A 12,610-nucleotide genomic window follows, 5' to 3' on the forward strand; every position below is an offset into this window, starting at 1 on the left:
ATTAAACTCCATTTGCCACCTCTCAGCCCAGCTCTGCAGCTTATCTATGTCTCTCTGTAACCTACAACATCCTTCGTCACTATCCACAACTCCACCAACCTTAATGTCATCTGCAAATTTACTAACCCACCCTTCTACGCCCTCATCCAGGTTGTTTAGAAAAATGACGAACAGCAGTGGACCCAACACCGACCCTTGCGGTACACCACTATTAACTGGACTCCAGGATGAACATTTCCCATCAACCACCACCCTATGTCTTCTTTCAGCAAGCCAATTACTGATCCAAACTGTTATATCTCCCACAAGCCCATTCCTCCGCATTTTGTCCAATAGCCTACTGTGTGGAACCTTATAGAGATTCTGATTTAATCATGTATTGGAGCCACAGGAAAACATCAGCAGATAATCTCAAAAGAGGTAAAGAAAAATATCAGAAGACTCTTACTGGGGCAAGTCAGTCATGATGTGAGCAGCAGTCAAACTCAGAGAGCCTCCTCACAATAACATTGAAGAAACAATTGTATCGAGCAGTATTGAGCTGTGTGCCATTGAGCAGAGACATCAGATCTTTATGTTCCACTCGGAAGTCAGGCCTTTGAGACAGGTTGGAAGAGAGCACTGCAGATTCAGAATCTCCCCTTAAAGGCATTCAAGGCCCATTTCATCCCAGAGCAATACCTGCAATCGAGTGAATGTGATTTATTCAGAGAGCCCAGATTCCAGGGAAATCCATTGAATCAGTTCTGACAGGCCTGTGAGAGTTTGTTAGTTGACGTGAGTGTGGAGCATTGAGAGTTGAGCTTATTCGTGATCGGGTCATCATCAGACTCTGCAGTGAAAAGCTATTAGTTTTCTTTAGGGCTAAACACTGGGATTTAACACCTAAACAAGCAGTTCATTACAGTGTTTAAGGCAAAGGAAAAACACAGAATTGGGCAATAATGTGGGAAAATGCCTAAATTTTCGATGATTCAGTTAGTCAGGTAGATCAGAAGTGCCAGGGTTGGACAGTTTGAGTTATAGGGAGAGGCTGAATGGATTGGGACTCTTTTCCCCGGAGTGTTAGAAGCTGAGGGGTGATCAGATTTATAAAATCATGAGGGGCATGGAAAGGGTAAATAGGCAAGATCTTTTCCCTGGGGTGAGGGAGTCCAGAACTAGAGGGCATGGGTTTAAGGTGAGAAGGGAAAGATTTAAAAGGAACCTAAGGGGCAACTTTTTCCTGCAGAAGGTGGTACGTGTATGGAATGTGCTGCCAGAGGATGTGGTGGAGGCTGGTACAATTGCAGCATTTAAAAGGCATCTGGATGGCTATATGAATAAGAAGGGTTTGGTGGGATACGGGCCAAGCGCTGGCAAATGGGACTAGATTGATTTAGAATATCTGGTCAGCATGGACAAGTTAGACCGAAGGGTCTGCTTCCATGCTGTGTATCTCTATTACTCAGTGAGACAGCCCTCCTCACTCAAAAGCCTGTGGACACAGGGAAAGAGCAGGAAAGTAGAAACTAGGGATAGGAATAATCCCATTTGGCCCCTCCAGCCTGCTCATTATGACTGTGGCTGACCATCCAACGCATCACCCTGTTCTTTCTGCTTTTCTCCCATTTTCTTTGCTACCTTTAAGTGCGATATCCAACACTTTCCTGAAATCATACAATGTCTTGGTCTCAACTGCTTTCTGTTGTAGCAAATCCCACAGGGTCACCACTCTCTGGGTGAAGAAATGTCTCTTCATTTCAGTCCTAAATGCTTCAGCCAAGTGTCCTTTGACTGTGGCCCCTGGTTCGGGAAAGCAGTACAGCAGCCATTTAATCGTGTTCGCCTTATGGAGCTCAGCAAACCATGGAGTACAAGAGAAATGGAGGAACGGCCAGGAGTTGAAGGAAGACCGGTCACTTGCAGCAAGTTCTCAGATCAAAAATTATAGCAAAAGGGAAAAGAAATGACACCTCTAAAAACCAGATGCTTCAAGAAATTGGAAGTTAAAAAAAATCTCTTATGGGTAGTTACGGAGGAAAACCGGAGATTATGTTCAGTCACCCTAGAAACAAAAGGCTTCGCAAAAGAATTTAAGATAAGCACTGATATTGGTATGACGATCTTGGCAAGCCTTTTGCAATGGCCCCAAGAAGGAGTTGTAACCGGCAAAGCTCAGATTGCAGTTGACATATTGTCTCAAGATACAGTGGATTTCGATTTCGATTTAGACTTTGTTGTCATGTGTACAAAAGTACAGGAGTGCAGTGAAAAGTTTTCAATGCTGTCCCACACAGTGCCATCTTAGGTACAAGCACTTAGGTACAAAAACTTAAGAACGAATAGAAAGAACAAAGTTAAAAGCTAAACATTACAGTTGCTCTTAGCATAGCTGGAAAAATTAAAGAATAAAATGAAACAATACAATCCTTCTTCACATTATGTCAAAAAAAAAAGAAATAAAGCTAAATGTTCAGCCATTGCTTAGCTGTTCTGGAACTGCACTTCCTAAAAGGCTCATCCTCCTACACTTTCTACACACTCGCTCGATGTTCCGTCATCACTGCAAATGTCGAGGGATCCTCCATGGCTGCGTTGGATCTCAGGGAGGAGAAAATTAGAACTGCAAATGCTGAAACTCAGAGTCAAGAGTGTGGCACTGGAAAAGCACAGCCAGTCAGGCAGCATCTGAGGAGCAGGAGAATCGACGTTTTGGGCATAAGCGCTTTGGGCTGTAAGCACCACACTCTCGATGCGTTGGATCTCAGACTGACAAAGCTCTGATCAAAGTCCCACCCAAGCAGATCCTCTGTCTCACCTTTGGTCCATGCACAGGCATCTGGAATTCACTGAGAGTCCTGGGTCAGGCCCCAGCTGCTGCCTAACATGAGACATCTAGCTAGCCGCCAAATTCAACGAGCCCGATACTGCCGCCGCCACTGCCTTGCCCCAGAAGGTAAGTTTGTAGACAAAAAAAACTTTAAAAAAAATTAAAACTGAAAGAAAGGAAACAATAATAGAGAAGGAAGAAGAGCAGGCCAAATGGCCAAGACTATTCAGCCACCATCTTGCAGACGTGGGGACTGCCATAAGTCTGCACAGTGCTGTCACCACAATCAAGCTCTTCAACAGAGATAAAATAATATGAGAAAGAAAAGAGGATCAGGAAAGAGAGGGGAGGAGAAGAAAAAAAAAGAAAATTGGGTGGAGTGAACGATACCCAGGATCGGAAGCCCTACTCTGCTGCCGTTGTATTGAATAAAAAGCTTTGGTCTTTGTTATGGGCAACAAAAAAATGCTTCTACTTCTAAAACAAATTGTTTGCCAGCTTCTAAGAAGAAATTTCAAAAAACCAGGGACTGCTAAAGTTTGGTGCAGAATAGCCCACATCAGAAAATTCTGTCAAGAAGGTTGGGCAAGTGATCAGATGTGATGGAAGCATCATGACCTCAGCAGACCATATTGTATGACAGTGGTCCACAATTTGTGAATTGGTACTTTGTGATGGATGATTTTTCAATCTTTAATCACAGCCTGCTAACACGAAAGGCAATGCCCAAAGAAATTCTTCAGAAAGTCTATGGAGATCACTTGGAAAAAAACAAGTTTAGAGTTTGCGTGTAATGAATGATGGTCAGGAACTATTTTAAAAAAAATGGTGGATTTACTCTGCCACACGTGTATAATCCAGAAACTGCCTGGCACCAGCAGAACTATGATTTTTTTCTTGAGATCTCTCTGACAGGCCATGGAAATTTGGAAATGGACCTCTTCCACTTTCAAGGGAACCAGCATATTTTATCAAAGTAGATATTTCTCTATGTGACTAAACATTGCCAGACTTCACACTATAACTGAGGCAGTGATCAAATCACTGTGGAACATCTTTTCACAAAGAGTTTTTCAGATAAGTTTGTTTTAGTCAGTGGCCCACAATTTGTGAATTAATCCTTTCAGAGATTCACAGCATCTAAAAATGCAAATAAGGAGCTGAAGTGGATCGTTCAGTCCCCTGAGGCTGCTCTGCAATTCATTGCTGATCTCTATGTGTCTTCAACTCTACATTCCCATCTACCCCTGAAGACCTTTGAAAATCAAAGTATACTGCATGCATCAGCTCTCCTTTATCAATTCTCTTAGGAACTCCAATAAGCTTGTCAAACATGGTTTTCCATTCACAAACTCATGCTAACACTGCTCAATCAGATCATTATTAACCAAGTGTCTATTTATCCCTTTCTCTATAGAATTTTCCCTGCTACTTTTGTAAAGCTATAGACTGTTGTTCCCAGTTTTCTCTCTCACTTCATTCTTAAATAGTTGGGTGTCATTTGCTATTGTTCAACCTGCAGGAATCATTCAGAATTATAAAGAATATTTGAAGGTAATCACCAATACCTAACCCAAAGCTTATCTTTTATAGTCACCCCCTTCAACACTTAAGGATGTATACCATCAGATTCAAGTGATTCGTCTACTTTCAACCCCTTTAATTGCTCCAATACAATCTTCTTTACTCATACTAACATCCTTCAACTCCTCATTCTCCCTAATCACTTGGATCTCTAGTTCTGGGAGACTTATGCTTTTTCCTCCCGCAAAATAGATGCAAAGTAATCACTTTGCTTTTCTACCAATTCTATATTCCACATTTTAACTTATCCTAACTCTGCCTTTAATGGACTCATTCATTTTAGCCAACTGTTTCCATTTTACGTATCTTTTGCAATTTTTCCAGTTTATATTTATATTTCTGCAAGATTAAATTTCTAATTTATTCTTCCTTTCCTCAAAATCTTCTTGGTCCTCAGGCAACTGTTTCAGGCAACTTTATAGACCTTTGATTATAACCATATATACTCCTGAACTTCTTTTGTCTGTCATGATGTCTAGCTTTTTTTAGTTTGGAGGAATGGATAGTTGCTGAGGTCATTAGATTAGATTAGAATACCTACAGTGTGGAAACAGGCCCTTCGGCCCAAACGGTCCACACCGACCCTCCGAAGTGTTATCCACCCAGACCCATTTCCCTCTGACTAATGCACCTAACACAGTATGGGCAATTTAGCATGGCCAATTCACGTGATGTGCACATCTTTGAACTGTGGGAGAAAACTGGAGCACCCGGAGGAAACCCACGTAGACACAGGGAGAATGTGCAAACCCCACACGGACAGTTACCCAAGGCTGGAATCGAACCTGAGACCCTGGTGCTGTAAGGCAGCAGTGCTAATCACTGAGCCACCGTGCCGCCCATGTAATAGTTCTCTAGAAGACATGCCTGTAGAAAGGAAATGGATAGTTTTTTAAAGTATTTGCTCAATTCCCCTCAATCAATTTGTGCCTCATGCCTTCAGCATTTCTCTAGATGGAAGTGGTCATGGGTTTGGAAGGTGCTGTCTAAGGATCTTTGGTGAAGATGAGATCCCTGATTTGGGCTGTTAATCTGGCCAAATCAGGGAGCCCTAGCTGACAGATAAAAGCAAGAGTGGGTCCCATACTTCCCGCGGGAGCCTGTGCCCCACAACCTGAACCGCCTCCGAAACTTTAATTTTGTCTCATTTAGGGATGTAACAAGGAAAGCCCTGTATAGACTGCTGCTGCACACCGTCCACCTCTTCTCCCTCATCCACCGTCCGGACACGCCTTGGCGTGCCCATTTGCCACCAGGCGGCGGGGATCCCCAGTGGAGGGCTCTCTATGCGGGAGTCCTCCCCCTTTCTCTCGGGGATCTGGGGTGGAGGGTGCTGCACGCAGCAGTCCCCTGCAACCGCAGATTGCGGTGGTTCACGGACTCCCAGCCCAACTGCTTGTTCTGTGGCGCCGTGGAGTCCGTGGACCACGTGTATATTGGGTGTGGGCGTTTGCACTCCATTTTTGATTTCCTTAAAAACCTTCTCCTCTGTTTTTGGCTGCACTTCAGTCCCACGCTCCTGATCTTTGGGCACCCGGTACGGAGGAAGGAGGGCAGGTCTGAAGACCTCCTCGTGGGCCTGCTCCTGGGCCTGGCCAAACTGGCCATCAACAGGTCCAGGCAGCGGGCCGTGGAGGGGGTCGTTAAGGCCGACTGCCTGCCCCTCTTCCGCGGTTACGTTAGAGCCCGGGTGTCCTTGGAGAAGGAGCACGCGGCGTCGACCAACACCCTGGAGTTGTCCAGGGAGAGGTGGGCGCCGCAGGGAGTGGAGTGCATCATTTCTCCCTCCAATTCTATTTTGATTTAGTCCCTACCCTCCCCTTCACTGTTTTGATCACACAGCACTGCCCTTTGATGTGAAGGGCAGTGTTTGTCACTGGCCACCTGGGTGTTTTCCTATCTTCCTGGTGGTGGAACTTGAATAAAGATTCGTGCACTTTGTGTCTTTCACTGTGTCTCACACCTGCACACACACACACACACATACACACCATGGGTGCTGGGGAAATAAAATAAGAAAAAAAAATATAAACAGGAGTGGGACATGCCCTGACGTACTCATTAAAAAAAAACAAGAGTGACAGATAAAAGCACTCTGATCTGGTTCTGAGGGAGCTGGAATAATGTCAAGGACTTTCCACGTGTAAGTAAAGGATGACTTGGTGATAGGAAAACAGCTTCTGTGGAATTATTTCAGTAACTTTATGTCATCTACCTTGTTGTGAATGCTGTGTGCAGTTACTTGACAGTGCAATTTAATATGGCCCAGAGTTGGGAAGTTAGAAAACACAGTCCTCAGGCAGAGCAATCGCATTGTCATATTGACCAAACCAGATAGGAATGTTCAGAAGGACCCAAAAAGTATCAAGACTGAATGAGTGTAATGCCCATAAACTGTGAGATACTGAGAAAGAACTACATGGACTATTGTACAGAATTACAATTACATCACAGAAATGGTTGAAGCCTCTTGCCCTTGATCAGTGGTGATGAGAGTAAGACCAGAATAAACTATAAGATGCTGCAAAAACACAACCTGTGAAGTTCAGATATTGCTGTTGGTTGGGGGGTGTTAATGGTGGAAGAAATGGTTAAATAACATCCATGTAAAAGTTGAGAAAAACTTGGGGGCACTGTGGTATTATAATAATGCATATGATGATGATGATATAGAACATGATATCGTGTTTATTTAATCAGTTATATGCACAAGATGGTGAAAAAATGATGGAATAGTTTTTACTTGTAAGAGACATATGTCCAGTTACTCTTTTTTTACACAACAGTGTAAATAAAAGGCTTTGCAAAAACCTATTAGAGACAGACAGCAGTCATTCTTAAGTAAATGGGGAACCATTACCAGCCATAGATTTCAAAGAAGAGACTGGGGCAGTTATCCTCCCATGTCCTGAATAGATTTTTGTTGTTGTTGTGTCACCATAGTTGTATCAGACTACAGGGGCTGCTCTCTCATTAGAAAGAAGTGACTGGTGGTGATTCAGCCTGAGGGCCACCTGACCTCAGGCAAGGGAAGAAGTTGAGAAGGAGAGTCCTTTATCGTAACCTCATACCATGATGGGAATCGAACCCTTGTTATTGGCGTCACACTGCTCTGTAAAGCAGCAAGCCAGCCAACTGAGCTAAACCAATTCCCCTTGAATAGAACAATGAGCCAGAAGCCTTTAGCAATACAGCCAAAGCTGGCCTTTATTTCGGTGGGAATTAGGTGTTTGTCAATAGCTGAGGTTTGAGAATGATCAATCGTGCCACCTCTTGGTAATGTAATCCTGGGAGCAATGACAACATACAAACAGGCTAATTCAGAACTGAATGGGTTCAGGAACAGAGGAATAATCATGATCTTATTCAAATGTGTTTCAGAAGTCCCAAGAAACAGCGCTGGACACTCACATCTTGAAATGTTAGGATTCGTGATCATTCCACTGGCTATTATAGTTGGAATAATCGGATTAGTAATGTGGAAAAGGACTCAGAGAGGTGAGTATCAGAGGAAATAGAATATCAAACCAGGCAGCCTCGACCATCACTAATCATTTTCCCTAACGAGACAGCATCCTTACTGTGCTCTGGGACTCTGGTGGCTTGACCTATTTATATGGGTAGTCTAGTTCAGTTTCTGTTCTGTTGTAACCTCTAGGATGCCACAGAGGTTTAGAAGGAGGGCCTGTTTCCACACTGTAATGTAATGTAATCTAATCTAAAAAAAAAATATGGGTAGTCTAGTTCAGTTTCTGTTCTGTTGTAACCTCTAGGATGCCACAGAGGTTTAGAAGGTGAGTCCTTCATGGTAACCTAAGCTGGAAGGTGAATTGAACCCATGCTGTTGGCATCACTCTGCATTGCACTGTATTCTGGATGTGGTCTCACCAAATCCTTGTGTAAATAAAGCACAATCTCTTTACTTTTGTATTCAATTCCCTTTGCCATGAGCAATAATATTCTGCTGGCTTTCCAAAATTCCCACATTGGCTGAGATTACCATGAAGTACTCTCATTCTCGACCTCTCCAGTTGCCTAAGGTATGGTGACCCTCAGGTTAAGTCACGACTTGTTGTCTTTCTCTCTCTCTCTCTTATGAGAAAGCAGTCCTATGGTCCAGTCAGTACAACTAACCTCTTGTAATTTGCGCACAAGGATGCCCAGATCCCTCTGCATGTCTGTAATCTCCCACCATTTAGATAATATGCTACATTTATGCTATTTACGACAAAATGGACAATATTTTAATTATACACTATTTTCCACATCTTTGCCCAATCACCTAACCTATCAATATCCTTTTGTCACCTCCTTGCAGCTCCTTCACAATCTTCTTTCCCATCTGTCTTTGTGTCATCAGCAAATTTAGTAACCATACCTTCCATCCCTTCATCGAAATAACTGGTACAGATTGCAAAATGTTGAAGTCCCAAAACTGAACTTTGTGGCTCATCAGTTGTTACTTCTTGCCAGCCAGAGGATGACCCAGTTATGCATACTCTCTATTTCCTGTTTGCTAGCTCATCTTCTCTCCATGACAACATGCTCCCTCCACCAATGTGAGTGTAGGAATGAGTAGGAAAGTGAAGCTGAGGCAGAAGATCAGACATGATTGTATTGAAGAGTACAACAGGCTATTTCAGCCACTGAGCTCAAGTTGCTCTAATTTCTATCTCACTTACCGAAATAAGCTGAGCATTTCCAGCAATTTTGGTTTGAGTTTATTTATCTCTTAGGTTTATTGTTTCCCATTGTAGTCTCTCTTACTTTTGCACAGGCCCCAGCACATATTAAAAGCGGGGTGAAAAAAATAGTAGTGCAAGACACATGAAAGCCATAGTAATGTACAGCATGAAAACAGACCATTTGGTCCAACTCGTCCATACCAATCAAATATCTCAACCTAGTCTAGTCCCATTTGCCAGCACTTGGCCCATATCCCTCCAAACCCTTCCTATTCATAAACCCATCCAAATGCCTTTTAAATGTTGCAATTGTACCAGCTTCCACCACATCCTCTGGCAGCTCATTCCATACATACACCACCCTCTGTGTGAAAAAGTTGCCCCTTAGGTCCCTTTTATATCTTTCCCGTCTCACCCTAACCTAAAAAGACTTTGTCTATTTCCCCTATCCATGCCCCTCATGATTTTATAAGACTCTATAAGGTCACCCCTCAGCCTCCGACGCTCCAAAGAAAACAGTCCCAACCTACTCAATCTCTCCATATAGTTCAAATCCTCCAACCCTGGCAACATCCTTGGATCTACATGCATACATTGACAGTTAAAAGTCCTAATTCTTACCCACAGATTCACCTGGAAATCTACAGCAACAATGCCATGGGAAGTCTGGAGAAGAACATCAAACAGGTGAGATTCCAAATTTTTCTAAACACTGATTAAATCACTAATCTATTTCTATCCACATTTACACTTTTTCCAAATGTTGCACAGTTGACGTGTTTAATGTTTTTATTAGTTTCTACGCAACCATTTCTGGAAACGGGACCCACTCTCCACCAACAGGAAGCCACGGATAATAAAGTGGAACTGGAGCTCATTGAATCCCACACATTACTCAAGGCAGAGCCTGTTCAGAGAGACTCAGAACCTGAAACCTGACCCAGTGGGAGAAACCAAACTCAGAGCGAACAAGCATTGAGTCTGGTTCTGACAGATGATGTAAATAAAGTGTAAAGTAATCCAGGTAATGACATTCTCCTAAGCAAGTACAAAGAACAGGAATAATGTAGATTTTACTGAGTCACTGAGTCCACATCCTGGAACTAAATCATCACCTGAAGAATAATCAGACCCCAAGAATTTGGAGGAGCTGAGTGAATGAGAATGATGACTGAGAATAACCAGCTTGTTCACAAAGGGAAGGAAAATCTGAAAAAGTTATAATAGTATTAAAATAGAAGTAACTTCCAATACAGATTTGTTAAAAATGTGTTTTTCGATGTTTCAAACAGTGGTGAAAAATTATTAACCACAAGCATATTAAAGGTAGGACATTGAGTGTGCTGCATTTGAAGGAGAGAGACAGTTTTGAAGAATATAACTGATAGAAACAACACACCATGTCATTCGAGAAAGATTGGCTAAAAGAACAAATTGTCCAACGCTGTGCAGCCACAAATGATGAACAAGTTCCTCTGTTGCGCTCTCTCGCTTTGGAAGTTCTGCACAGGATTATCACCCGGGTGAGGGATACTGTGAAAGACATAACACCTCCAAATAATGAGCAGTCAGTTACTGGGATCATTCAGACATTTAGAGCAAAACTGGGGGATGAGATACAGATTCCACAAGAGACACTGGGACCTGTTACTTTTCAGTCTGAAAAGATTAACGCCCCGAACTTCAAACAAGAAATTGAATTTTTATCAGAACAAATGATCTGACTGAAAGGGTTAAAAACTGGGAGAAGGACATTGCTGGGAAAATCACTGTTCTCCCCATCCAGTGAATTGTCCGCAATGTTATGTGGCTGTGGAGAGCGGTGTCCCTTCTGTGGAGTCCTGTGTGATTGTATGAACACGGGGCACACACAGCACAGCACTGAATATCACCGGAGCCAAGGGCTGAATGAATACAGAAACAACATGAACGTGAAGTTAAGATCAGAGAATTAGACAACAGCTGTTGCCAGTTTCACAAATAAGGACATGAAATGGAATCCACATTGTGAGAAGGCCTTCAGAGATCTCAATGACCAGTGTAGACACTGGAACGTGCCTTCTGATAACAGTATCAAAACATTAGACCATTGGAAGAAAGACAAAACGTTCAGCAGATTTGGCAGCATCTGCGGGGAGACAAACAGTGTTAATGTTGCAGGCGATTATCTTTCATCTGAATTGGGACAAGTTTGACATGTGATATGTTTTATGGAGATGAAATGGGAATGATGAGAAAGTTTGGAATAGGGTGTAAGGTGGGAGACATTATGCACCATAAATTCTTTTGTCACTTAGAGTAACAGGGTTGTACTGAGGCAAATAAGAAATGAAAAGTGAGTCTGCTGTAGATGCCTCATGGTCACAGTGTCAGTATTTTAAAAGACATTGCGGTTTCACAGCTTGTGACTTGAGGGTATGAAGATCTCTAACTCCATCTTACCTCAGATCACTTGAAGCATGACACCGACTAGCAGCCCAGACTGTTAGCCCAGACACCTATGTGCCTCAGGAATATAATGTTTGTACATAATAGTCAGCTGTAATCAGTATGTGCTGTATTCCTCAATATCGCAATTGAAAAAAAATGTTTTAAAATTGAAGACTGTGGAAGGCTGTGTATTTGAAAACACGTTTGCTGGAGCTCATTGTGAGTTATGTTTACCGTGCTGCTTTGCAGGCAGTGAGAAAAAATATCACGCCACTGGGGTGTGTGTTCGTGCAGAGTGAGATTCGGCCAGCAACAGATTGCTGTTTGGTTTATGCAGTTATAGTCGAGAGTGTGGTGCTAGAAAAACACAGCAGGTCAGGCAGCATCTGAGGAGCAGGAGAATCGATGTTTTGGGCATAATGCTCTCATCAAGATTGGAGGGAGTCCTAATGAAGGGCTTATGCCCAAAACATCAATTCTCCTGCTCCTCCAATGCTGCCTGACCTGCGTGCTTTTCCAGAACCACAGTCTCGACTATGATCTCCAGTATCTGCAGTCCTCACTTGCTCCTCCTTTGTGCAGTTACAGTCACAGCGCCAGGGTCCCAGGTTCGATTCCAGCCTCGGGCTGTGTGGAGTTTGCACATTCTCCCTGTATCTGCGTGGGTTTCCTCTGGATGCTCCAGTTTCCTCCCACCGTCCAAAGATGTGCAGGTTAGGTAAATTGCCCATACTGCGAGGTGCATTAGTCAGAGGGAAAAGGGTCTGGGTGGGTTATTCTTCGGAGGGTCGGTGTGAACTGGTTGGGCCGATTCACTGTAGGGAATCTAATCTAATCTAAACTCCTGGTCAGAGGAACACCTTGAATACTTACAATAAAAGAAGAGAAATGTCTGGCCTGCTAAAATTGATTCTGTGTCTTTGTCATTGTACTGTAAAAGTAACTAAAACCTAATGAAAACCAATTATCTTCTCTCATCATTTACTGTGGGTTGTTGACAAGTAACTTAAAGATTTTACATTTAGTATATCAATTGCCATGTGCCTCCTGCAAAAAAAATGAAAAAATTCAGAGAGAATATGTCTTTAACAGTCTCAAA

The 12,610-nt window shown here is 42.9% G+C and overlaps 1 protein-coding gene across 2 annotated transcripts in view; it reads left to right on the top strand.

The window, feature by feature from the left end:
• Window positions 1-11,683, top strand: part of LOC122541263 (class I histocompatibility antigen, F10 alpha chain-like) — a 24,545-nt gene extending 12,862 nt beyond the window's left edge. For both annotated transcript variants that reach the window (XM_043677879.1, XM_043677878.1), the window contains exons 5-7: window positions 7,778-7,894; window positions 9,709-9,768; window positions 9,878-11,683. In XM_043677879.1, the coding sequence (XP_043533814.1) occupies window positions 7,778-7,894; window positions 9,709-9,768; window positions 9,878-10,020 (320 nt within the window). In that variant the 3' untranslated portion in view covers window positions 10,021-11,683. The remainder of the gene's footprint in view (window positions 1-7,777; window positions 7,895-9,708; window positions 9,769-9,877) is intronic.
• Window positions 11,684-12,610: the final 927 nt, after the last annotated feature.

This window comes from Chiloscyllium plagiosum, chromosome 37 (genome assembly GCF_004010195.1).
Source record: "Chiloscyllium plagiosum isolate BGI_BamShark_2017 chromosome 37, ASM401019v2, whole genome shotgun sequence".
Lineage (NCBI taxonomy): Eukaryota > Metazoa > Chordata > Chondrichthyes > Orectolobiformes > Hemiscylliidae > Chiloscyllium > Chiloscyllium plagiosum.